At 35.6% G+C, this 23,982-nt stretch overlaps 1 protein-coding gene across 4 annotated transcripts in view; it reads left to right on the forward strand.

The window, feature by feature from the left end:
- The window catches only part of TMEM144 (transmembrane protein 144), a 70,058-nt gene that overhangs the window by 45,232 nt on the left and 844 nt on the right, over positions 1–23,982 (forward strand). For all 4 annotated transcript variants that reach the window (XM_001374973.5, XM_007496186.3, XM_007496182.3 and 1 more), the window contains 6 exons: positions 3,275–3,356; positions 5,776–5,852; positions 7,279–7,397; positions 10,931–11,050; positions 14,383–14,480; positions 18,563–18,616. In XM_001374973.5, the coding sequence (XP_001375010.3) occupies positions 3,275–3,356; positions 5,776–5,852; positions 7,279–7,397; positions 10,931–11,050; positions 14,383–14,480; positions 18,563–18,616 (550 nt within the window). The remainder of the gene's footprint in view (positions 1–3,274; positions 3,357–5,775; positions 5,853–7,278; positions 7,398–10,930; positions 11,051–14,382; positions 14,481–18,562; positions 18,617–23,982) is intronic.

Genomic DNA, 23,982 nt, shown 5'->3' on the forward strand with positions numbered 1-23,982 from the left:
TTTTTGTCACTTCCTGTGACTATCTTCCAATTTATGTGTACCAATTATAGCTAAAGCTTTGCTTAGGACTGTCCAGGGGAGAGTTAGTTGATTCTGATTCATCACCTAATATCACATATGTGTGTCATAGACCTCCCCCACTCAAGTGTAAGTGAGATGTGTGTATATGCTTCTGGAGATTAAATCTAAAAATGGGCAGGGGAGAGTTAATTTAATCTTCACAGTAGGTAGAGAGTATTGATTTTCACAGGATAAAGCAGAACTGGAAGCAAAACTGCACACAGAGGAGTGCTTGCTAACCACCACCCCTATCCCCCATGCCAGACTCAGAATCTGGGCACAGGTCAACTTTGGGATCTAGGGACCAGGGCTACACCAACAAAAAACACCTCAGATCCACCCCTTGAAGTCCCAGGCCCAGGTGAGGTAGGGAAGTCCTTAGCACTGGACCTTTTTAAGGATCCATGGAAGCAGTTAAAACTTAGGCCCAAGGCAAAATCCTGCAAGCCAGCAGGGAAGACAAAATCTACCAGCAGCTTTCAGAATTCATAGTCTACAGGCAAAAGAAAGAAAGCAAGAGAGAGAGAAAGAGAGAGAGAAGAGAGAGAGAGAGAGAGAGAGAGAGAGAGAGAGAGAGAGAGAGAGAGAGAGAATGAATGAATGAAAAAAGGCTGGGAAAATGAGCAAAAAGAAAAAAATTACCTTTCAAAAATTTCTATAGGGAAAAAGAGCAAAGAACAGAAAAAACAGGAGATGGTGAGATCCAAGCAACCACAGGAAACACTTAAAACAATTAAATTAAAAAATGGAATTGGTAGCAAGCTCTGGGTGAACTAAAAAAGGAATTAAAAATCAAATAAAATAGGTTGAAGAAAAATGGGAATAAAATGGTGAAAGGAATGAAAGTAATGTAAAATAAAATAACAGCTTAAAAAACAAAATTGGTCAACTGGAAAAAGAGGCATAATAATCCAATGAAGGGATTAAAAAAAACAGAACTGACTTACTGGAAAAAGAAGCAAAATAAACCAATGAAGGAAAGAGTACCATTAAAAGTATAATGGACCAAATGGAAAAGAAGGATCAAAAGGTCATGGAAAAATTCAATCTTTAAAATTTAGAATTGGGAAAATAGAAGCTAATGATTTTACAAGTCATCAAGAAACAAAATCAAATCAAAAGAATGAAAAAATTGAAGAAAATATGAGATATCTCATTAAAAAACAACTGACCTCAAAAATAGATCTATGAGATAATTTAAAAATTATTGAATTATTGGACTACCTGAAAATTGTGACCAAAAAAAAATTCTAGACATATTACAAGAAATTATATAAAAAAACCCTGCCCTGATATTCTTGAACAAAAGGGTAAAATAGAGAATGAAAGAATCCATAGATCACCTCCTACAAATAGATCCCCAAATGGAAACTCCCAGGAGTGTTACAGTCAAATCCAAGAGCACCCAGGCCAAGTAGAAAATATTACATGCAGTTAGAAGGAAATAATTGAAGTCTTTTAACCATGGAAAATTATTCTAAATCCTCTAATTAAATATTTTTTTTAAAAAAAGAAATAATTCATATATCATGGTGCCCCAGTCAGGAATACACAGGATCTGGGAGCTTCCACACTAAAAGACTGGAAAGCTTGGAATATGAGAAGGCAAAGGAATTGGGTCTACAACAATGAATCATCTACCCATTAAAACTGACTATATTCTTTCAGGGGAATATATGATCATTTAAAATAGAAGGAAAGGGATATTGTTGTTGTTGTTTTTCCCAAAAGGGTACTTTGAGGTTTGCAAAGTGCAAAGGTTTACAAAATACATATATGTATTTTATTCTCACCACAACCCTGGGAGGTGCTAGTGTTATCTTCAGTTTGCTGAAAAAGACACAGAAGTTTAGTGACTTACCCCAACTCACACAGCTAGCAAGAATTTGACAATGGTTGGTCTTATAACTACTGTACCATATAACTGCTTCCCCAAAATGATTTAGAAAAAATACTTCATTTCCTTACCATGTGTGATCATTGCAAATCCCCCAGCTTCATCAAGTTCCAGGTAAAATTATACCTTTTGCCAGAAGTTTTTCTAGGATCCCTTCAAAACTAGACCCTTCCCTCTGTAAATTATCTTCAAATTTTCTATGCACATCTTATTTGTACATTTGTTTGCATGCTTGCTTCCCTATAACCATTTGAGCTCCTTCAGGGCAGGGATTCCTTTTTCTGAGTTTCTTTGTATTCCAGGGCTTAGCATATTGCCCAGAATATAGGAGGCAAGTAATTAATAAGTGTTTATTGTTTTGAGTACTTTAGAGAGAGAGAAAGAGAGAGATCCAAAATAATAAAGTTCCTCCAGATCCAATGTATTGTCCTCACACATCTCTCCTCCCCAATACAATATGCGGCAACAGTTACAGGAATGCCAAACAAGATTCCCAAAACAGCTATAGGAGTCAATACTCTAGAATGCCTGACACAATAAATATTTCTCTTAAAATAATAAAAGGAAACTTCCAAGTGATCCATATTTAATCCTTTCTGAAAGAAAAGGAGGACTCTGCTTTGAAGCCAGTTACTTCAAGAGATCAGAAAGGCAAAGGATCTTAGCTAGGTACCTTTTTTGCTTTAAATTTGATTATGGCTATGAATCTATCTTCCTGAGACCTTAGCTTTGTTCTAGACTTTTTATACATTTACTGAAGCAAAAAATCTAGAAAAAATGTAAGACAAGAGGAAATATACTTTCTTAGTTTTTCCAATTATACTAAAAATTGGGGATGGGAAAGTTTTAATATCCTTCCACAGCTATTACACTGATTTAGCATTGGGTTATGAGAGACAAATTTAGGACATACAAGGAGACTAGATAGAAAGAAATAGATATAAAAGACATGTCAGACATTGACTGGATTTACAGATTAAGTAAGATAACTAAGTCAAAGTTTTGAGCATATATGAATGAGAATAATAGAACTATGAACAGGAAAGTTGGGAAGAAAAGCTTGTTTTAGAGGAAAGATGATGAGTATAGTTTGACATGTTGAGTTTATGGTAACCAGGAGGCACCACAGTAGGCTAGAGCTCAGAAGAAAAGTTGAAACTTGAGGTATATTCGATATTTATTGTCATAGAAGTACTTAAAATGCCAGGTCATTAATTCTCTCCCCCTCCTGAATTATGATAGCTGTGATTGTGAATTAGTAGTATGATTAATAATATTAACAATTAATATAATTAATATAATTTGTTTTTCTTACAGTGCTGTTATATTTTTATTTATAAAAAGTGAAGTACCAAGTTTAACATGTTCCTTGGACACAACACCATTACTAACTGAACGTGTGAGTATGGTATATGTTACTGCTAGAAAATACTTCGTTTATACATCCAAATTTAGTCCAAAGGAAATTTTAACAGGTGTATATGTAAGTGAGGGGGGTGGATGCTTAGATTTCAGGATAATAGAAAATATTTAATATGTATCTGTAAGGGCTAACAGTCAGCACAGAAAGTCATACAGTTATAAGGATATATCATTATCAGTCTTGAATGTTCTTCTCCCATGAATAATAATCACTTCTTAGATTTATGCTTTTCTGAGAGGGAATAAAGATTCCCTGAAGATATCAACTGTGAGTAAACTCATTCGAGGGACCTGATCTCCTCACACATATAATGATGATGATAATGATAATGAAGCCACCGTTTATATGGTTAAGATTTCCAAAAGAGTTTGGCATAAAAGAAAGTCCTGGCATTTAGAGTCAAGGTCCAAAGAAAAAAGAAAGTAAGGGGAATCTGAAATTTCCTTTAGTAAAGAGAAAGGCATAAAAGTGATGAGCCAAGCCACAGCATCTCATAGTAGAGTAACATTGAACAAATATTTTATTCTATAATTCTGTCCTTCCCCGAGGTTTGAGATAAGGACCATCTAGGGGAGATTAGGTTGAAGGGGAGGTTCTATTGAAATAAAATGAAGCGATGGAAGGGTATGGGCAGTTGACAGAATTCTGAGCCTGGAGTTAGGAAGATTCCTCTTCTTGAGTTCAAATCTGGTCTCAGATACTTTCTAGCTATGTGATCTGAGTAAAGTCACTTAACCCTTTTATTTTAGTTTTCCTCACCTGTAAAATGAACTGCAGAAGGAAAAGGCAAACTACTCCATTATCTTTGCCAGGAAAACCCCAAATGGGGACAAAGAGTCAGAAATGACTGAAAATGACCAAACAACAATACAAATAAATAGGCTTGGGCTGAGGTTTGCAGTTTTCTAAACTTTCCAGTTTTGGCACTAGCCAGTGGAAAGGGGAGCATGTAAGTTTTTCAACAGTACAGTTTTGTTACTGGGCTTTTTAGGCACAATCACAAAATAGACAAATCCCCTCTTCCTAACTCTCTTGCCCTATTCCACAGGTCCTCAAGGCCTTTGGCAGCTTTCTACATTTGAGTGTGTCTCACTCTACATCCACATTTACCCTTCCCTTTTTATTTCCATAATTATTGTTTTATCAAAAGAAATTCAGCTTCAATAAAGCTGATCAAACCTTGGATAAAGCCAATGATGTCCTAGAGTTGATTTGCATTAAAAAAGAGATTATTTGAGACTATTTGCTCAAATAAATTCCCAATTATTAGTCTGGGAGATTAGTGCCCTGCCTCCAACTTTCTGATAGTAATTCAGGCAGTAGTTTTATATAGAAAAATCCTGGCCTGATAAAAAGCTTTAATACTAATATCACTTCCACCACAAACAGCATCCCCTTCAACTCAGTGCTTTCTTTTTTAAGTAACTCTCAGTTCCACAGTGATAGGTAAAAACAGACAGCTATATTGTGAGACCAGCACAGAATGAATATCAACACTAATTCTTTAGCTGAGAAGGATATCTTCAAAAATTTTTATATTGTTTACTTATTTTTAATATCTTTTATTCTTTTATTATAATTTTGAGTCCAGAATTCTCTCCCTTCCTCCCACCCTTCCTGCACAGATGGCTTTTTAAATTTTGTTTTCTGATAGTTATTTAATTCTAATTCTTCTTCTATGAATTTAGGGAATTTATATTTGTGTAACTTCAATTTCATTTAGACTGTCAGCTTTATTGACATATAATTGGACAAAATAGCTCCTAAGAGATAATAGCTCTTAAATGGAAGCTTAAAAAGGTTTGGGGGAGCAAAGTAGACAAATTGGGAAAGGGTCAAGAGCTGAGCTGGGAAAGGAGTGATACACTAAGAGATTCTTTGTGTGTGATAGCAGGCAAATCTATTAACTATCCTGAACTGTAGTTGCCTCAATGTCAGATGAAAGGCTTCCTGCAATGTCCCTTGAGGTGTCTCTTTTAGCTCTAGGTATATGATCCTAGATCCACACAATTAGAATAATTCATGGAACTGTAATTTTCATACAAGTGTGTGTGTGAGAGAGATGAATAAGGTTTTGTAGTTTTGGAGCTGGAAAAAGGAACCTTTGAGGTCATCTAGATTAACCCCTTCATTTTTCAGATGAGGAAACTGAGGACAAGAGAGGTCAGTTGACTTGTCTAATGTCATGCAAGTAATGAGTTGTAGATCTGAGGTTTGAGCTCACATCCTCTGACTCCCTATCCCAGGTGCATTTCCATTGCACCATGCTGCTTCTCCATCCCTTCCCACCCACTCCCTTCTTGTCCTGTCTCTAGGACTTCTCAAACATGGATCTTAAACTTATTACCATCAAAAATGCTTTCTTTGCTTGATTTTTGTTTTTGTTTTTTGATAGGCAATCAACAGTACTCAAACTAATGGCCTGGATTATTCGTGGACCAAAAAGCTTTCTCAATTCCAAAACAGACTATTGTAAGGAACTGTGGTGTTTTTTCCCCTAGATTAGAGGTCGATTTTATGTATATATAACTATTTTCTAACATTTTGCCATCCATGTCAACTACTTCTTGAAGAATGAGAAATCAGACTTGGAACCACCCTATATTTTGCCTATAGGTTAATTTTCAAAATTGATGCTTTTGTTGTTTATTGATAAAGAAATAAGAGGCAAAAATAGGACTTTTCTTTCATGATATGACTTCCTGTATTCATGTTTTAGGTGCTTAAAACTCTGAATTATACACAACTGACTATACTTTCTGTGTATCCAAAATATTTTTATCTTTACAATGACAGAAAAAAATAGCTTAGAAGCTGCTTTTGAAATCAGGATTTTCTTCAGGCAGAAACAGATCTCTCTAAATTTTTTTAAAAACAATACCTTTAACTCTATTGAATTCTTTTATTTGTTTGATCAAAATATTTGTTAGGTGGAATATGACCAACCAAAATTATCAATCAGTCATGGCTTTGGTTTAAGGCATCAAATTTAAGACTTAGATGGACTTCCCTAGGAATTTCCTAGATAATAATTTATGTCCCCAGAAATTGACCTCAGGAATTCTAGGAGTAACTTACAATCATAATATACTAATGTAGTGCTTTAATTGCAAAACACTTGCATTCACCTCACAAGGTTGTTGGGAAGCTAAGTTGAAATGACATATATAAACCACGTTATAAATGCTAGCTCTTATTATTAATATTAATCTCCCTCAATTTGACCACTGCCATCATGAAATAAAAACAGGATGAAAGGTAATTATCCTGTGAATATGTAAAAAGCAAAGGCAAAACAACATGCAATCATTATTTTATCTTTCAAGAAATATTTTGCCCTCCTTACCACTGTGCTCAGCTTCACTAGATCAAAAGTAGAGGATATGGTGTCTGCCTACAAGGATCTTTTAGCCTAGTTATGGAAAAGAGTTTACTTACTTAACTGGCCAATCATTTGACTGCTGGGTCATGGTTTTTTTCAACCACAACATTTCTCAAAAAACACTTACCAAATCCTAAAGGGATTGAAATCTGCAATGATGAGGATATGTCCACACTGAGGAAATTACAAAGACTATGAAATATAGTAATAAAACTATACATGATTACTTGGGAATGATTACCTTTTAAACTTCAAAGAGATTAACTTTCTGAAAATCCTTCATTTCTATGATCAGTCTTCATAGTAGAAGATGAATGACAGTTGTATTTTTAGATATATTGGTACACCTTTATCATAGCAGAATTTTGCTTTACTGCCAGTCATAGACTTGATACAATGGTAATAATAAATCCCATTGATTTGTTAGTGACTTGTATATTGCCACATGCCCAAATTATTATCCCACATCTGTGTATTTCAAAAATGTCATTACATAATAGGGATTTTCTTTTCAAGAGGCTGTGTTCTAGCAGTTGTATCTGGAATACTCTATGGATGCAGTTTTGTACCAGTAATTTATATCAAGGACCATGGCAAAAGGAATGACAGCATATATGCAGGATCTAGTCAATATGGTAAGATTACATGACGTCTCTTATTTATCCTTTTGATTGAATTAACTGGAGCTTTGAACTCAGTGATAATAAACTTAAATATAGCTAACTGTAAGGGTAAATAAAACAAAATTTAGATTTGATCTTTCCTTCCTTTTCTCTTTTCTCCCACTCTTCTCACTCTGTTTTTTGTTTCTATTTCTGCTTTTTTTCTTTCTGTCTCCCAGATTTAAGTGACAACAGAAGTTGCTAGTACTTCAAAAGTACTCCAGGAGTCTGGTGGACGTGGACTTGAGAGACCTGGATTCTATTTCTGGTTCACCACTTACTATTTATATAACCAGAGCAAGTCACTTAACATTCTTAGTTCAATTTCTTCATCTATATAATTTTCTTCTATGATTTAGTGAAATATAGTATTCAAGGTTTTAAAAATTAGTATTTTGTGCCTTTGTGGCAGTAGAGGGAAGATGACATGATCCATAGACTCTTTCCTTCAGTGTTCTTGTTTTGTTTAAATTCTATATGATCTAATCTTACCATCTTTTCATTTGTTCAATAAATTTTTCTTTTGCCTCTACATTTTTGGATTTCAATTTGGTGATTTTTTTTCAGAGAACCTATTGTTTTAGAGAGTATCCCTGTGATTTGTTCTAAATTCTGTACTTTCTAGTATGATTTTGATTTCTCCTTTGAATATATAAATTCTGTTCTTCTTCAATCTGTTTTCAATTCTTTTGAGGCCATATGGTTTAGTGTGAATAAAGAGTTGAATCCAAATTCAGAAAGCCAATGCAAGTTCACATGGTTACACATCCTGGCTGTGTGATCCTGGGCATTTTGCTTAATTTTATGCTTCCAGGTAACTCACTCCAGGCAGAGAAGGTACTAATCAGTAGAGGAAATTTCCTATGTTAATCTGGCAGTTAGTTATACTAATGAAATCAGAGATCCAGCCCCTATTCTTAATTCTTCTAAACTATTATAGGGACTCTTAGAGTTGTATTATTATAGGAGACCATCTTTGGGGGTCATAGATTCCTTTCGGAATCTAGTAAAGCCATCAGTTTACCAAGGAAATCAATTATATTGAAATATGGTTATATTTTTTTTCTAAAAGTTAATAGACCATAGGTTAAGAATTCCTATAATTTCTGTTGTACAGAACTGTAACAACTGTTGTATTTACACCTTCATCAAAGTTGCTGAATTCATTTCTTTTGCTATGAAATACTTGTTAATTGAGTTAGGATTCTTCTTAAATTGTTCCCTTTTCTTCCTTTGTCAAATTTGTCAATTTATCACCCTGGTAGATTTTCTAGAGGGTCCATTTTTCACTTTTATAATATAATACCTTTTGAAATCAGCCCACTTTGTTGAATCTAATTCCATCTCCCTTCAAAACTTTTTTCTTCATCCATTGGGCTAGATAATATCTGTAGCCTTCAAAGGAAGCAGAATTGACCTGCTGGCTCATTGCTACAAAGACACTAAGGGCCTCTTCTCTACCATCTGTTCCATTCAGCTCTATGTACTTTCTTTTTTCACCAACTTAGAGATGGGGGCCTATACCCACTGTTCCCATTCTACTGAAAAGAAACTGGCATATGGACATGCTGAGAAGTTTCTGATCCTGGCTCTGCACTTCTTCTTCATCTATGTTCTGCCACTCTACCGAACGTTTCCTCTGCCTTAAGAAAATTTTGAGCCCCTACCCTGGCAGTAACCTTGCTAAAAGGTTAATTTAAAAAACAGATACTTACCACTACCCCAGCCAGAAGGACAAGAAGCTCTGGACTCAGGCCAGGCAACTCATATTGTAGGCTATACAAAGAGAGCTTGGAGGCATCAAGGAAAATCAACTAGGGAAGTATGGTATGTTATTTTTTGGAAAGAATTATATTTTAGTGATTTTCTTTTTTCCCTGGTCTTCTTGTTGCTTTTCTTGTTACAGTATTAGGCATCTTTCTTTGAGATAATAAGCAGACTGTTGTCCATCATCTTAAATTCATACCCCCCAAAAAATGTGTTTTCTCTCTTCCCTCTCATATGATCATTAAGTTTAATTTATTTCATTTTCCTAATTAAGGTATAAAGTAAGCTAATAGAAAGAGTGTTTATTTTAATATACTGCCTCTGATACTAGTTGTTTGACTATAAATGAGTCTCTTTACATTGCAGTTCCTGAACTAGCTCATTTGTAAAAAGGAGACAATAATAAATGTTTTCACTCACCTCTTAGCATTATGGTATCAAAGAGATTGTGTGTGTGTGTGTGTGTGTGTGTGTGTGTGTGTGTGATTCATTCATCTTAAATCTTCTGTTTATCTTTTCTTAGAATGACTAAACTTCTTTATCGAAGTGCTTATGTATGTGACTTTCCTAATAATACCAAGTTTTCATTGAAAAGCCTGGTTATATCTCCACAGTGATTTTTTTTCAGTCTCATAAAATTGAACCTATCTGACCAATTCCTTTATATTATCATGTGGACACAATGAAACATGAAAGAAGACTGATTTTCCAGTCAGATATGCTGAAATATCCCTTTGGCATGCATCTAGGACATATTTGGTGGTTATTTGTCATCAGGTGCCATAGTCACCAAATGGACTGATTAATCTGACGGCATGAAGTTATTACTACTTTTCCTCCCTTTTCTCCTTGTCTTAACATAATCTTAGCTGCATGTTCCCCTTCCAGAAAAGCTCATCAAAAAGAAAAAAGGTAACAAAATGTACATACCAGAGGTATATCTATCAGCAAAAAAACTATAAATAAGTTATGTACCTAGTTATTAGGGAGTAGATGGACAAACTAATATATGAATGTAATGTGGTATCACTGACACCACAAGAAATTAGGAATCAAAAACCAAGAGAAGAACACCAAGACATAATGTAAATCTAAGAAAAAAGAACCAAAGGAACAATATATGCAGCATGAGTACAATATTAGGAATGAAGATGACCCCAAAAGGGCAACAAACTCAAGTCAAATATAGTGAACACTTATCCTTCTTTTATAGTAACAAGTTGTAAACTACAAAAATGGAAAATTCCATAAACTGTAAATTGCCATTATTTAGAGCAGTTTTACTTAACATTGTTTTTTTAATTAATTTGTTTGTTAGATTGTTTTTTTAATTAATTAATTTGTTTGTTGTATTAAAATACCCAACTAAATCTTTCTCTTTCCTCTTTGCCCCAACTAGAGAAAGCATGATTGTTTGTTGTGAAGTGATTCATGTTTCAAAATAAAATGTATAATTTTTAAAAACTTTACATTATTATGTACACTTATTCAAATGTGGTGTTATAGTTGCATAGTCAGCGAGAAAAGCTTCATACTCATATTCTTGTGTCTTAAAAAAAAAAAAGATGCTAAAGCCCCGAATAAGACAATTAACTCTTTGTTCACCTCTAGTTCTTTCTCCATCTCTTGATAGGTCTATGTCTATATTATCAGGACTCTTAGCATATTTTATATTCAATAAATATATTACAGTTGTTTAAATATAACATTTTTATGCCTTTGACATTTGTGTTTTTCAGATTTGGACTACGTCTTTGCACATTTCAGTGGTATCTTTGTTACAAGCACTGTCTACTTCCTGGTCTACTGCATGATTATGAAAAATAATCCCAAAGTTTATCCTCAAGCAATATTACCAGGTATGAATATTTAGTCTCTGGGTTTCAACTGCATCATGTATGAGATATATCTGTATATATGCTTATATATATAATGTGTGTGTTTTATATGTATGTATATTTATTCATTTTAGTTTAGATACCTTTGACTTCAAACAGAACCACCCTTTGAGAATCTGCTTTCCTTTGAAAATATACTTCTTTTTATGTTTTGATTACCTAAAAGTTGACATAAAATGCTCAGGAACTTTGAGAAATAACATTTAGTGATATAAAACACAGGTTTTGTTTATAAATTTTATCAGAAAGTTCTTGTTCTTAATGGTACTATGGACAAAATGCTTCCTTACTAGTTTCCTATTATTATTAATCATTAAACAACTTTGCCACTCTAGATATTTTTATAAGTGAAGATCATACGAAAAAGCAATTTTCATCACCACATTCATGAATATTTAAATAATTGATCTAAAAAGAATTCTTCTATTTTAGTACATGGAAGTCATAGAATCTCTGAGCTAGAAGGAACCTTAAAGATCATCTAGCCAAACTAAATTGAATGACAATCCCTACTAGAACATATCCCCAAGAAAACAATCCAGCCTTTTTGATGCTACCACCCTTGGTATCTCATTTCTACTTTTGGATAATCCTAATTATTGGGAAGTTTTTCACTCTATCAAGCCACCCATTGCTACTTATTCTGCCCTCTAGGACTCAAAGTTTAAGTATAATTATTCTTCCAATGTGAGGAGCCTTCAAGAAGTGAGCACTGAATTGTCTCCTAAATCTTCTCTATTCAGAATATCCCTAGTTACTTCAAGCTATGGAATATTTTTCAGTCCCTTCTCACTATGCTAGTCATGGTCCTCTAGGTACTCTATGTGCTATTTTGTAAAGATCTTTTTACATCCCAGCTCTGTTAGCTATCCCTTTCAGCTCTGGTTTATTCTATAAGTTTGATAATAAGCAATAGTCATCTGCATTTTTATACTATGTGGTTTAAATGTGATTTAAAATATTAAATAGTGGAGGGCCATGCCCCAAGAGACCTCCATCCAAACTGATATCCAACCAGTAATGATAAATGAGGACGCAACTACTTCCTCAACTCTAAATCCACCTAACTGGACTTGGAGAGAGATGTCTATAGCCCATTACTCTGTTGCAATAAAAATCTGCAATAAGAGAGACTAAGGCACAAATTTCCAAGCATAATTACTTTATTAACAAGGCTAGTAATAGCCAATGAAAGGAATTCCAAATGTCTTAATACCTAAGAAAAAACTGAGAGGTTTACAGAGAGCATTTTCATAGTCAACAAGGAGGAACAAAATCAAATTTATATTCATGAAATTAATACATATTCATGATATACATATTCATAGGATTTTCAGGAATAAGAAAGTCTAATAAGAATAGGAAAGTAAGTTGATTTATAACATTGGGATTGTAACTATTCTCAATTCTGTGTGACTAATTAAATCAAAGTTCACCTTTTTCATTGGTTCAAAGGTCTATAATTAATGAAGCAATACATTGATATGGTGTGAGAGTACCATGAAGTGTTTTGTAAGTTTTCATGTGTCTAATTAAGGAATTAACTTACATACAAAAAGGGGAACTTTAATTTACAGAAAGAAACAAGGAAGTGTGGAACTTAACCTCTAAAAGTCTCCTATTAAAAGCAAGCTTAATCAAATTGAATAATTCATAGCAGGTGTTTGCTTAAAATTGTCTATTTTATTGATTGAACACAATTCACAATTTACATTTCTCAATTCTCCATTTTGTCAGTAAGTACAGCATAAGAAACTTCATCAAACCCTTTGCTCTAAAGACTAGGTTAAGCCATATCTTTATTTTCTGTGATCCTTTCTAGACCCTCTAAAATTTTATAATTTCATTCAATAATTTTCATTTTTAAATGGTTTAAAAAGCTGGAAAAATCTACATGAACTGATGCAGAGTGAAATAAGTAGAACCAGGAGAACACTGAACACAATAAAAGCAATACTGGGTGATGAGAAACTGTGAAATTCCATGATTTTGCTTTATAGGTTCCTTTAGAAATATAAAATCTAGAATATTTTGAAATACATTGGTGTAGAAGAAAAGTATGGGATAATGAAGAAGATTTGGGCTATATTTTAGGAATATACTTTGAAAAGATAATGGAACAATATTGAATTCATTTAGGCATATACTTGAGAAAACAGCATTATTCATTTTAGATTTAAAGTCAAAAGAGATTATAGAGATCATCTAGTCTAATTCCTACATGCAATAAAGGAGGATAGGTAAGCCTAGAGAAACTGTGACTGTGAGTCCCGCAAGCAGGAAGTGACACAGCCTAGATTAGAACTCTGGTTTTTACAATTTTCCCTATACAATACTGCTTCGTTTTAACATAAAGAGTGAGAAATAGAAATTCATAGATTGGAAAATGTCAAGTGAGTGTTCCATTCATTTTAGCAAAAGCTCTTTATCAATATAAAGATTGCTATTATTAATTGTCCAGTAAACATGGATTCATCAGTCCTTTTAGAAAAGAAATTTAAGTGTTTGTTTTTATCACATGAATACCATGATTGAGAAAAGTGGTATGGCACCAGAGGATAGCAGAATGAATCAAGTTCTGGAGAAGTTGAGTTTTAAGTCCTGTCTCTGACTGGCTATGAGAACTCTCAGAATCCCATGGCAATTCTTCTTAGACTTGATTCTCCAAGTCAGAAGTAGGAAAGCCACAACATCCCTGAGAGTGAACCAGATTAAAATGTAATTGAGAAACATTTAACTATATATAAAAATATAATCCAATATAAATAAGATTATATTTTGAAACTAAATCAATATACAGCTCCCTTTCTTTTTTGAGTTTGATACTGTTCTATAATACCAGTGATCTCTACCAATGGGGTGGTTCAGTTCTAAACCTGTAGCTCCCCATACTTTTGAAATTTCTGGTCCAGATCAAATAAATAGTACAGTTATGGCCTTTCTTGGCTTTAGCATGCCTCTTATAAAATTGCTTGGATCTCTTCTTTCTTAATAATGGTCATGTTTTCAAATAAACTGATCAGGATTTCACAGATAATTAAATGTATGGCCTAATAATTCTCTTTCCTCTTAAAATCCAATACCTCTATCTGATGCCCATATAGAATAGAGATAAGTATTATACCTTCAGTTAGCTAGGAAAAGGATTGGACAGCAGGATAATTTGCATTCTCAAAGAGCTGTTACTAATGGCCCAAAAATGGACCCAGTGGTGCTGATAGTGATATGGTGACAGATAATAAGACAGAAGTAGAATAGGATATAATAATTTCTGTTGTTTTGTTTTATTTCAGGTTTTTTTTCTGGAGTACTTTGGGCATTAGCCAGTTGCTGCTGGTTCATAGCTAATCACTCTTTAAGTGCTGTGATCAGTTTTCCAATAATCACGGCAGTAAGTAAATGCATTTTTGCTCCTAATTTTTTTTTTTAATTTCAGTCTAATTTTTGCTGCAAACTGATATTCAACTAAGTTGTGCTAATGTCATTCAGGCTTACCAATTTAGTAATTATCACCCTCATCAGGACTTACAAATTCCCTGGCCTTCCTTTGAATAGATTTAATTTCATTTTAGTAGGTCTCTTTATTCTGTATCTCTTCAAGGGCAAGTTTTCCTGAGTCTCTCTGTAAAACATCTCATCTATCCATATCTTTCTCTCCACTCACATGTGACAGCTCCATAATTCAAGCCCTCAGCCCTTCTCTTCTAAATTATGGCAGAGGTCTCCTAATCAGACTCCCTGTTTCCTGTCTTTTTCATTTCTAAATTCATTCTCCACACAGCTAACAAAATAACCTTCTTAAAGCACAGACTTGACTGCATCACTCAAGCTCAATGTGCTAGAGTGGGACTTTATTGCCTTTAGGATAAAATAAAAACTCCTTCACTTAGCATATAAAGCATTTTATAGTCTAGCTCCAACCTACCTTTCAAGACTATTTTCCTCCTCCTCAGACAATCTACATTTCTGACAAACTAACCTAGCTGCTGTTCATTATATACAACATTCTAATCTAGTTCCTCTGAGCCTTTGCACATATGTTTTTCCTCATCTATCCTTCTTAGAATCCATAGATTTTTTTTAAGGTGCAGCTGAGGTGCCACCTCCTGTAGGTGTCTAAAACTCATTACAGCCAGAACTTCTCTTCTCTTCTCCAGTCTACTCCTCTTTCAACCTTCTGTCTAACTTTTGTGGGTTTTAAAAACCATAATATTGTGGGCATCCCCAGGGGTCCCTCCCCCCTACTTCCTGGTGTGGGATGGGTCTTGAATTGGACCAATCCCGTGCTAGGGAGGGGCTAGGGAGGGGCACCATTTCCTGGTGAGGGGGTCTATATAAGGACCAATCCCACACCAAGGAGGGAATTTTGAATCTGAGAAGATTCAGGATTTGGAGGGGGAGGGGTAGTTAATTTCAGCCTAGGTGAACTCAGGTGAGTTTTTTTCTTTTAATAAAATTTTTGAAAGATCAAAGGCAGATAGTTTTCTTTCACCTCTTCACTATCAAGATTTCTGTCAACCAAGTTTGCAACTTCAAACCCTTCACTCTCACCCTACATATATAATCAGTTGTTAGATCTTGTGATTTCTATCCCTAAAGCACTTCTAGTATATATGCCCTCTGCTCTCCAGTCATATAACCAATTCCCTAGTTTAAGTCCTTATCACCTTTTGACTGGACTATTATAATAACCTTATCATTGAACTCTGTCCCAAATTTGTTCCCTTCTCCAATCTATTCTTTTCCATCTTCCAAAGTATGTCTTAAGCGTATGCTTATATCACCACTATACTACTTGGCAAACTCCAATAGCTCCCTATCAGCTCTAAGATCAAATATAAGCTTCTATATTAGGTATTTAAAGTTCAGTGACCTGTAATCTTGCCTGTCTTCTAGTATTCTTATATTTAGGGCAGTACTAGTGAAGGACCATTTGTGGAAGGCCACAAAGACTGCCACTGCCCTTTATCCACCATCATGGATTTAACTCTGGAAGATGATTGATTTTTCAACAGGAAAAGCAATTTCCCTAATTCTTACATTTATTGACTCCTCATTCCCTGATCCAAGCTACTCTGGGCACAATTCTCTCTTTGGCTCTAGTCTGGAATTTCTGTTGACCTAAGATAAACCCAGGAGTAAAGATGATCCAAGTCCCAACAGTCCTCTTAGAAGCCCATGCCTTCTCTTGTAATGGCCTGAAATAGACCAACAAACTTTGGGCTCTTCTGTGATATCTGGGATCATGTTCCTCCCTGTCTTGGGACTTCTTGGTGGTGTTGAATTACAACACATTGCTCAGTATGTCATACCAATAAAAGTGATGGCAAAGTGTTTCTATAGCTTAGAGTCCCTGATTCGGAGTCAGGAAAGCCTAAGATCAAATCTCAACATATAACTTAGAAGCTATGTGACTCCGAGCAAATCATTTAACACTTTTCAGCCCGTTTCTTCATCAGTAAAATGAGGATAATATCACCCACCTTATAAGGTTTCATGTGAGGAAAAAGTGAAATAATATTTTTAAAGGAACATATTCAAACATCATAGCAATTATAGCAATGATGATGATGAAGATGATTGACAATGATAAATCAGATATAGGACAACTCATTTTATTTCCACACAGAAATTAACATTAAGCATAAAAGAAATTACAGTACATATCAATAAAGCAACTTCAAATTCAGAAACTCAACTTGTAGCCAAGTGATAGGCAGTCCCATCCCAGATAGTACTGTTTGACCTGGGGCAACTTACTTCATTGCTAGGTACTTCCTGGCAACACTCTTGGAGAGTAAAGCTGCAGGGGAGGTGCCGACCTGGCCTTGCAATGGAAGATGGGCATTTCCTCAATTGAGGGTACCCAATTAAGCAGTAAAACCCCAGATAGAGCCCCTCCCCTTTTCTATCTGGAAATTTTCCTATCCCAGACTCTTCTTTTCTCTGGCTCATTTTATTCTTTGTCATGTTGCCTTTTTTATTCTCTCCTTGCCATATTCGTTCTCCTCCCCCCCACCCCCCATTTTCATCTCTAGTATTCTCTCCTGGCATCTTGGGACCTACCTGTTATTAACCTGAACTCATCTATCAGTGCTCAGCACAGTGCCTGGAATATAATAGGCACTTAATAAATGTTTAATGACTAGATGTAATGCCATAAATTTCAGCAGCAGTCCAAGCACCCTAAAATTCCACATGGGAAAGAGTCAAGTCTCAGTGACAACTTAAACTAAATAATGAATACTTCTTCAATTATCTGAATTTCATTTGAATTATCCAACTATTTAATTCATTGTGTAAGGACCAGAATATAAGGGGTTAAAATTAAAGGGTTGGGCTAAATTTATCAGAGTGGGGTCACCAGGAATTAATTAATTGCAAATGATTTTTTAAGAAATTTATTTATAAAATATAGAAAGAGTGAAAGTAGAGAAATGATAAAGAGGGCAGAGTAAGAAATCTAGTGTAAAAAGCTAAACTATTTGCTCAATTCCTGGCTTTACTCCAGAAGGGCTCCAGATGCCCCAGCCAAAAGGCCCAGGGGTCAGTTCAGGGTTTTAGCCACAAGGCTTCTTCCAAGACAAGGGGCCCCTGTGGAGGCCAGTGCCTCTCAGAACAAACCAGGGAAAGGAGTCAGCCTTTTTCACTCACCCTTGTGGTAGTCCTATTAGAAGCAGTCCTCAGCCAAAGCTCCTTCAAGGTCAAGTTGAAGGCAAAAGACCTCTCATAGTAAGTTCTTGGCATTTTTAAAGACTATTCCTTTTTGTCACTTCCTGTGCCTTCCTTTCATTTTACATGGAGCAATTATAGCTAAAGCTTTGCTTAGGGCTGGGGTTCTGATTCATCATTCACTTTCACACATGTGGGTCACAGACCTCCTCCACTTAAGGATAAGTGGGGTATATACACTTCTGGTGATTAAATCTAAAATGAGCAGGGGAGAGTTAATCTTATGTTCACAATTTCCCCCTGTGATCATTTGGGAGACTAGTCTACGCAATTGATCATTTGACATAATCATCTTGTACCTCTAAAAATCTTCTAACTACAGGTGTATACAATATTGCACCTATTAAGAGGAAGAGATAAGAGAGAAACAGAAGAGAGAGAATGCAAACCAGTGTTTGCTAGGCACATTGACAAAAAGCCAATTGGGGGCAGTGTCCTTTGTCATAAAAGTTTACATTTAAAATAAATGTGTTCAACCACCTTCAGTTCAATCAACTACACCCCAAAAAGTTCATTCTGGATCTTCTTTATGCAGTGTAGGTTTCTGCAGGCATCTTTCTCCAAACAGTTCAATTTCTGGATTCATGTAGGTAGTCTCTTATTCCAAATTAGGCTCAAATTCAATTCAAAGTTCACAACAATAATATAATCCCCCTGCTCAATTGCTTCATTTGGTTCTGTATCTATCTGTCCAACCTTGGGAAAATATCTAATGTCAATATTTATTCATCATTCTTTCAGGGCCCAGGACTTATAGCTGCAATGTGGGGTATCTTCGTATTTAAGGAAATAAAGGTAAGTTTAAAAGAAAAAAAAGTAAATTCTCGGATACAATCCACTCAAAGAGACACATGGGACTTGGAAAAAGAGAAAGTAGACTTCCAGGAGCAAAACAAGGCTCTCATGAATCAATTGGATGGCAACATGGATAGACTGCCAGGTCTAAAGTTAGCAAGTCCTAATTTCAAATTTGACCTCACACACTTACTAGCTTTCTGACCTCGGGCAAGTCACTTAACCTATTTGCCTCAGTTTCCTCATCTGTAAAAAGGGAATAGTAACAGCACCTACCTCTCCCAGGTTGTTGTGAGAATCAAATGAGAAGTGCCAAACACAGTGTCAGACACATAGTAAATGCTATATAAATGTAAGCTATTATTATTACTTGAGGTATGATCAAGTACTGCTTTCTAAAGACTTATGTATACCACTGAATGGTCAGAAGAGATGATATTTTAAATCATAACATTTGAAACCATAGCCCCTGTAAATGGAGAGATTTCAGTGGAGTTTGTGGTTGTGAATCTTTTGTTTCTCTGGGAAAAAGAAATCTCTGATGAAGCTCCCATTCTTTTGAAATATTTTTAGTGGCTACATGCCACATATTAAAAAAAAGAAGAAGAAGAAAAATTCTTTAGAAGGGTGTTATTATTATGGTGGGATCTGAAAAGGAATATTTCAATCTCCATAAAGAAGATAAATTCCATGGAGCCAGTTGATGACAGAGTATAAAATAACATGCTTGAGACCTTATATTTCCCATGCATAACCTCCTCAGCATTGAACATTTATAAAACCATAGTAATGGGTGACCAACTTTCCTGGGGGAAGGGCAAAGAGGGGAGTAGAGTGGCATTCTACAAAATGATAGAATGGTTGGAATTCTATCTTTTTAATGTCTCTTTAGTGGCAGAATGGGTAGAATGAGTCAGGAAGACCTGTTCACATTCCACCTCTGACACTAGCTGTGTGACCACAGCCAAAGTCACAATCTCATTAAACCTCAGGCAGTTCTCTCTAAGATCCTAACTCATGGATGGGATGTCATCTGTACTGATGGAAGGACTTTCCCACATCAGCAACATCACAGCTCCTATACAAGTTGGCACATCCTCGTACCCCAAAATAGCCATGACAGAAATGAACTCAAAAGAGCCCATTTTGAAAACTATCCCCCATTTGCCCCAATCTCTAATGGGGAAAAAAAATCACACTTTTGAATACTCTGTGCTGTGTATGTGTACAGTATTTCAGAGTAGGTTTATAGACCATATCATAAATGCAAAAATGTTGTACCAAGAAGCAAAAGTCATGCTATTTTCCTCCTTAATATGCAGCTGTAGCACAAAGCTCTGCCTGGTTTTAATAAGCACCGATGTTATCTCCGCTTTCTGAAAGCTGTAAAGTGAATTTGTATATCTGGCCGATTCTCCACACGATAAATCATTTCAAGGCTTTTTAAGAAATCATTTCATTCCTGCTAAATGAGAAGGAATAGATTTAGCAAGTCATGCTTTGCTAATATGGGCAAGATTCTTGAGTTTAAACAAACAAAAGAAGCCATTATTTAGAAAGCTTTTTGGAGCACAATCCATTTTTTAAGAACCCAGAAATATGCTAATAGCGTGTCAGACTTGGGCTACTTTCTTGCACATGGTTCATATTTCTTAGTTAGAATTACCTCACAAAGAATCTTCATGCCCCAAATCAGTTGTAAAGGTCTGGGAAAGGGATCCGTCTACCTTGCAGTGAATAATGTTGCCTATTTAAGTGTGTGGTATCTAATAGCTCTTAAGAAGGTGTTAAGGCCCTGGGAAGATGTGGGAAAGGGAGATATTAGGAAGCACACCCAGAAAAGTACAGCCAAAGAGTAAGAGTTGCCAAGGAGATATCTCAAAATGAGTTTGCTCTCTATTGCAATAGAAAAAGAAAGTTAAAATATCTGCACCTGGATCCAAGGATATCCCTTGAAAACAGGTCCTGCTTGAGAGGTATATTTAAGGAGGCTTCCTCAGTGGATAGAAATCCAGCTCCTACTTATATGCTGAGGGCCTCAAAAGTTGAAATCATTTGTAGAGAAATGTCAGAGCAAGGATTCAACATCTGCTCTGCTTGTTGTTCAGTAAGAAGGATTTAGGATGGCTTTAAGAAAGCATTTCCTCAGTGAGCATGAGTAAATGTCAAAATATCAAAACCTATTTTGTTTTGTTTAGTCTTTTCAGTCCTGTCTCACTCTTAGTGACCCCATTTGGAGTTTTTTTTGGCAGAGATAATGGAGCAGTTTCATTTCCTTCTCCAGTTCATTTTATAGATGAGGAAACTGAGGCAAACAGGGTTAAGTGACTTGCCCAGGGTGTCTCAACTGGTAAGTGTCCACAATTTAAACTTAGGAAAGTGAGTCTCCCTAAATCTAGACTTAGTACTCTATCCCCTCTGCCACCTCCCTGCCCTAGAATGATCTATCATTGTTTTTTTAAAAGATGAGTTTTCATGGGATCAATGTGCAGTAGATTGAGAACTAGCCTCAAAGCCAAGCAGATTTACTTTCAAGTGCTACTCCTTTGACACACACCAGTTGTGTGACCCAGAGAAAAACAATAACTTTTCAGTACTACCAACCAGTGGAGTAAAACTCAGTTAGAAAAGGGAGCCACTAAACCAGACAGGGATCCCTGGGAGCACACACTGATCTAGAAAACCACATATCAACATTATCTATGTTCTATTGCATTTTTAGTTAGCTTGTTAAATGCTTCGCAATTACATTTTAACCCAGTTTCAAATTCAGGTTGCCTATTTGACACCTCTGCTCTAGGCAACTTTTTGAGTTGCAGAAAACATATTGATCTGCAGTAAGAGAGGGACTTACTTCACCCTGGCTATTACAGGTCTTGTTCCTATTCCTTATCCAGAGAAAGTTAAGAGTGGATCTCCCTGAATGCTGAGGATTATACTAATATGGCCTTTAGAGCCTCCATCAAACCTTAAAAGTCCCTGATTTGATAAAGAAGTTGCTGGTGGTTTCCTGTTAGCAGTCGTCATTCTGATCCCAATGTGCATGGTGGCCTCTGGAGAGGTAGCTGAAAAAAAATATTTCAAATACATCACATGCCAAACAGGTTAAGCACCAGATACACAATCTTCCAGAGAGGGCTTCAAAGGGTATTTGTTGTTGTCAACAAATACAGTCTATGGTAGTGAGAGCTAATGTGACTTAGTGAAGAGAGCCATGATGACCCATAATACAAGTTGGAGAGGAGAGGAAAATGACATCTCCCCTTTCTGTGGCCCCAGGCAACTCTCAAAGGTATTGAGTTGTGCTGGTTTGCCTCTGTGGGAAGAGAAACCATACCAGGAGTTTCCTACACCCATAAAATTACAGATCCAGATGCAAAAAAAGAAAAGAAAAAAAGAAACACTCATAAATCTTTACCTTTACCTGTGGAGAAAGACTCCTTGGGAGAAATGACATCTTCTTCATGTTTCTAGCACTCCACGCTATTTTGAATTCATGTACTTTGAAGAAGTGGAGGAGTTGAATAATTTTCTACATGATTAAACCACATGCATTAAAAGCTAGAATCAGATTTTTGTGTATTTGATGGTAGACAGTCGTGCCCTGAAAATGAATTTATTTATTCTGTACAGTTCTGCAGCATGATTATATTTGTTCTTCGTTTGAGAAGTTTGCATTGGGATCTTTCAATTGTCAACTTTTTAAGCAGATGTAAAGTGATTTGTTTGGTTTGGGGGAGAACTTTTAGTCTAATCGCTTGGGGATAAGGGACTTCTAGGTCCTAAACTATTCTTTTACCTTGCCTGCATGGAAAGAAGCATCAAGTGCTCAGGTAGCAAAAGCCCTCAGAGGCACAGGTGGTCAACAGAAATACTGAAACAAAGCCTCTTGCAGTTTATACCAAAAAGCAGTTTGTTGAGATATATGAGATAGGAGCTTTGGGTAGTAGATTGAGGTGCCATGCTCTCGCCTGAATACCTTTTCCCGAAATCTGTTTTTCTTATATAAAGTTACTTTACTTTTTAAGAAATCAAAATCCTTTAAGAGCTAGACTCTATTACTATTCTCAAATATAATTCAAACTCATTAGCCTGGCATTCCAGAAGATCATAGTTTTAGAGCTCTAAAGGGCATCATAGGCCATTGAAACATGAAGAGGAAACTGAGGCACAGAGAATTTAAAGTCTTACCCAGAATCCCACAGCTAATATCTGAAGGGGAGTTTGGATTCAGGACTTAGTGACTCTGATGCCATGCTCAATCTACCATACCAAACCAGAATCCTACACTCAGGATTTTCTATGATGGGAAATCTCCTACCTTTCCAAATTTATCTCATGCTAATTCTCACTGTTTGTCCGATACCCCAAAAAAACCAGATCAGCTTATACTCCCTTTCAATTCTCCAGCACTTTGTTTCATCCTTAATCTTCCTCATATCATTCCATAGAACTTTCATCTTCTCCAGCCATCCCATTATTCCTTTTCGAAATCCTTACTATTCTTAAAGACAACTCACAGATCATCTCCTCCAGGACCTACCCTGACCCCTTCAATCCAAAAGCCTCTTTCCTTAATCCAAACATGTGTAATGCTCTTACATCTTAAATGTTTTTGTTGCAATTTGTTCTACAGCAGAGTTATTGGATGTAGATATAGATATAGATATACCGTAGTCTTTAGAAGTCATTTCCCATACCTATTTACAATAAATTATAAACTGCAAGAGAAAATGGAACCACTTCCTTCATTATTTTGTAACTTTCCAAAATCCTGGTCTTGCATATAGATAGGCATTTAATAATGGATTGTGGAATAAATCTATTGTTTCAATAGACTGTTCACAGTATTATAGTATTAGAAAGAATATCAGAGTCCAAATAGTCTAATCCCTTCCCATTACCAATAAGGAAACTAAGACCCAGAAACAGTAACTGATTTAACCATTGTTTCAGTGATAGAATTTGAACTCAGGACATCTGCCCCCTCCAAACCAGATACTATATTTATTGATCTTGATACTGTACCTACACTGTCTCATTAATTTATTAAGTAGCTACTGTATTCAAAACACTGTGCTAGCATCTAAAACAGATACAAGCTTAGAGAAGTCAGGATTCCTGCCCTCATAGAGTTTACAGTATAGGAGGGGGTAAATTTTTACAATATATTCCTATGATAGTCTGGTTTGAGAATCAAAAGTCATTGAGATATATATTGTGTAAAAGTTACCGATATTGCATATTATATACTATAATATACAAATACATTACATATACCAATATATACTCTAATATACTATTGTATAAGAGGAAATTTTCTTTTTGGGGAGGTTTGTATCAACACTTTTTTCTCATTTCTTTGC

The sequence above is a fragment of the Monodelphis domestica genome, chromosome 6 (assembly GCF_027887165.1).
Source record: "Monodelphis domestica isolate mMonDom1 chromosome 6, mMonDom1.pri, whole genome shotgun sequence".
In the NCBI taxonomy this organism is placed as follows: Eukaryota; Metazoa; Chordata; class Mammalia; order Didelphimorphia; family Didelphidae; genus Monodelphis; species Monodelphis domestica.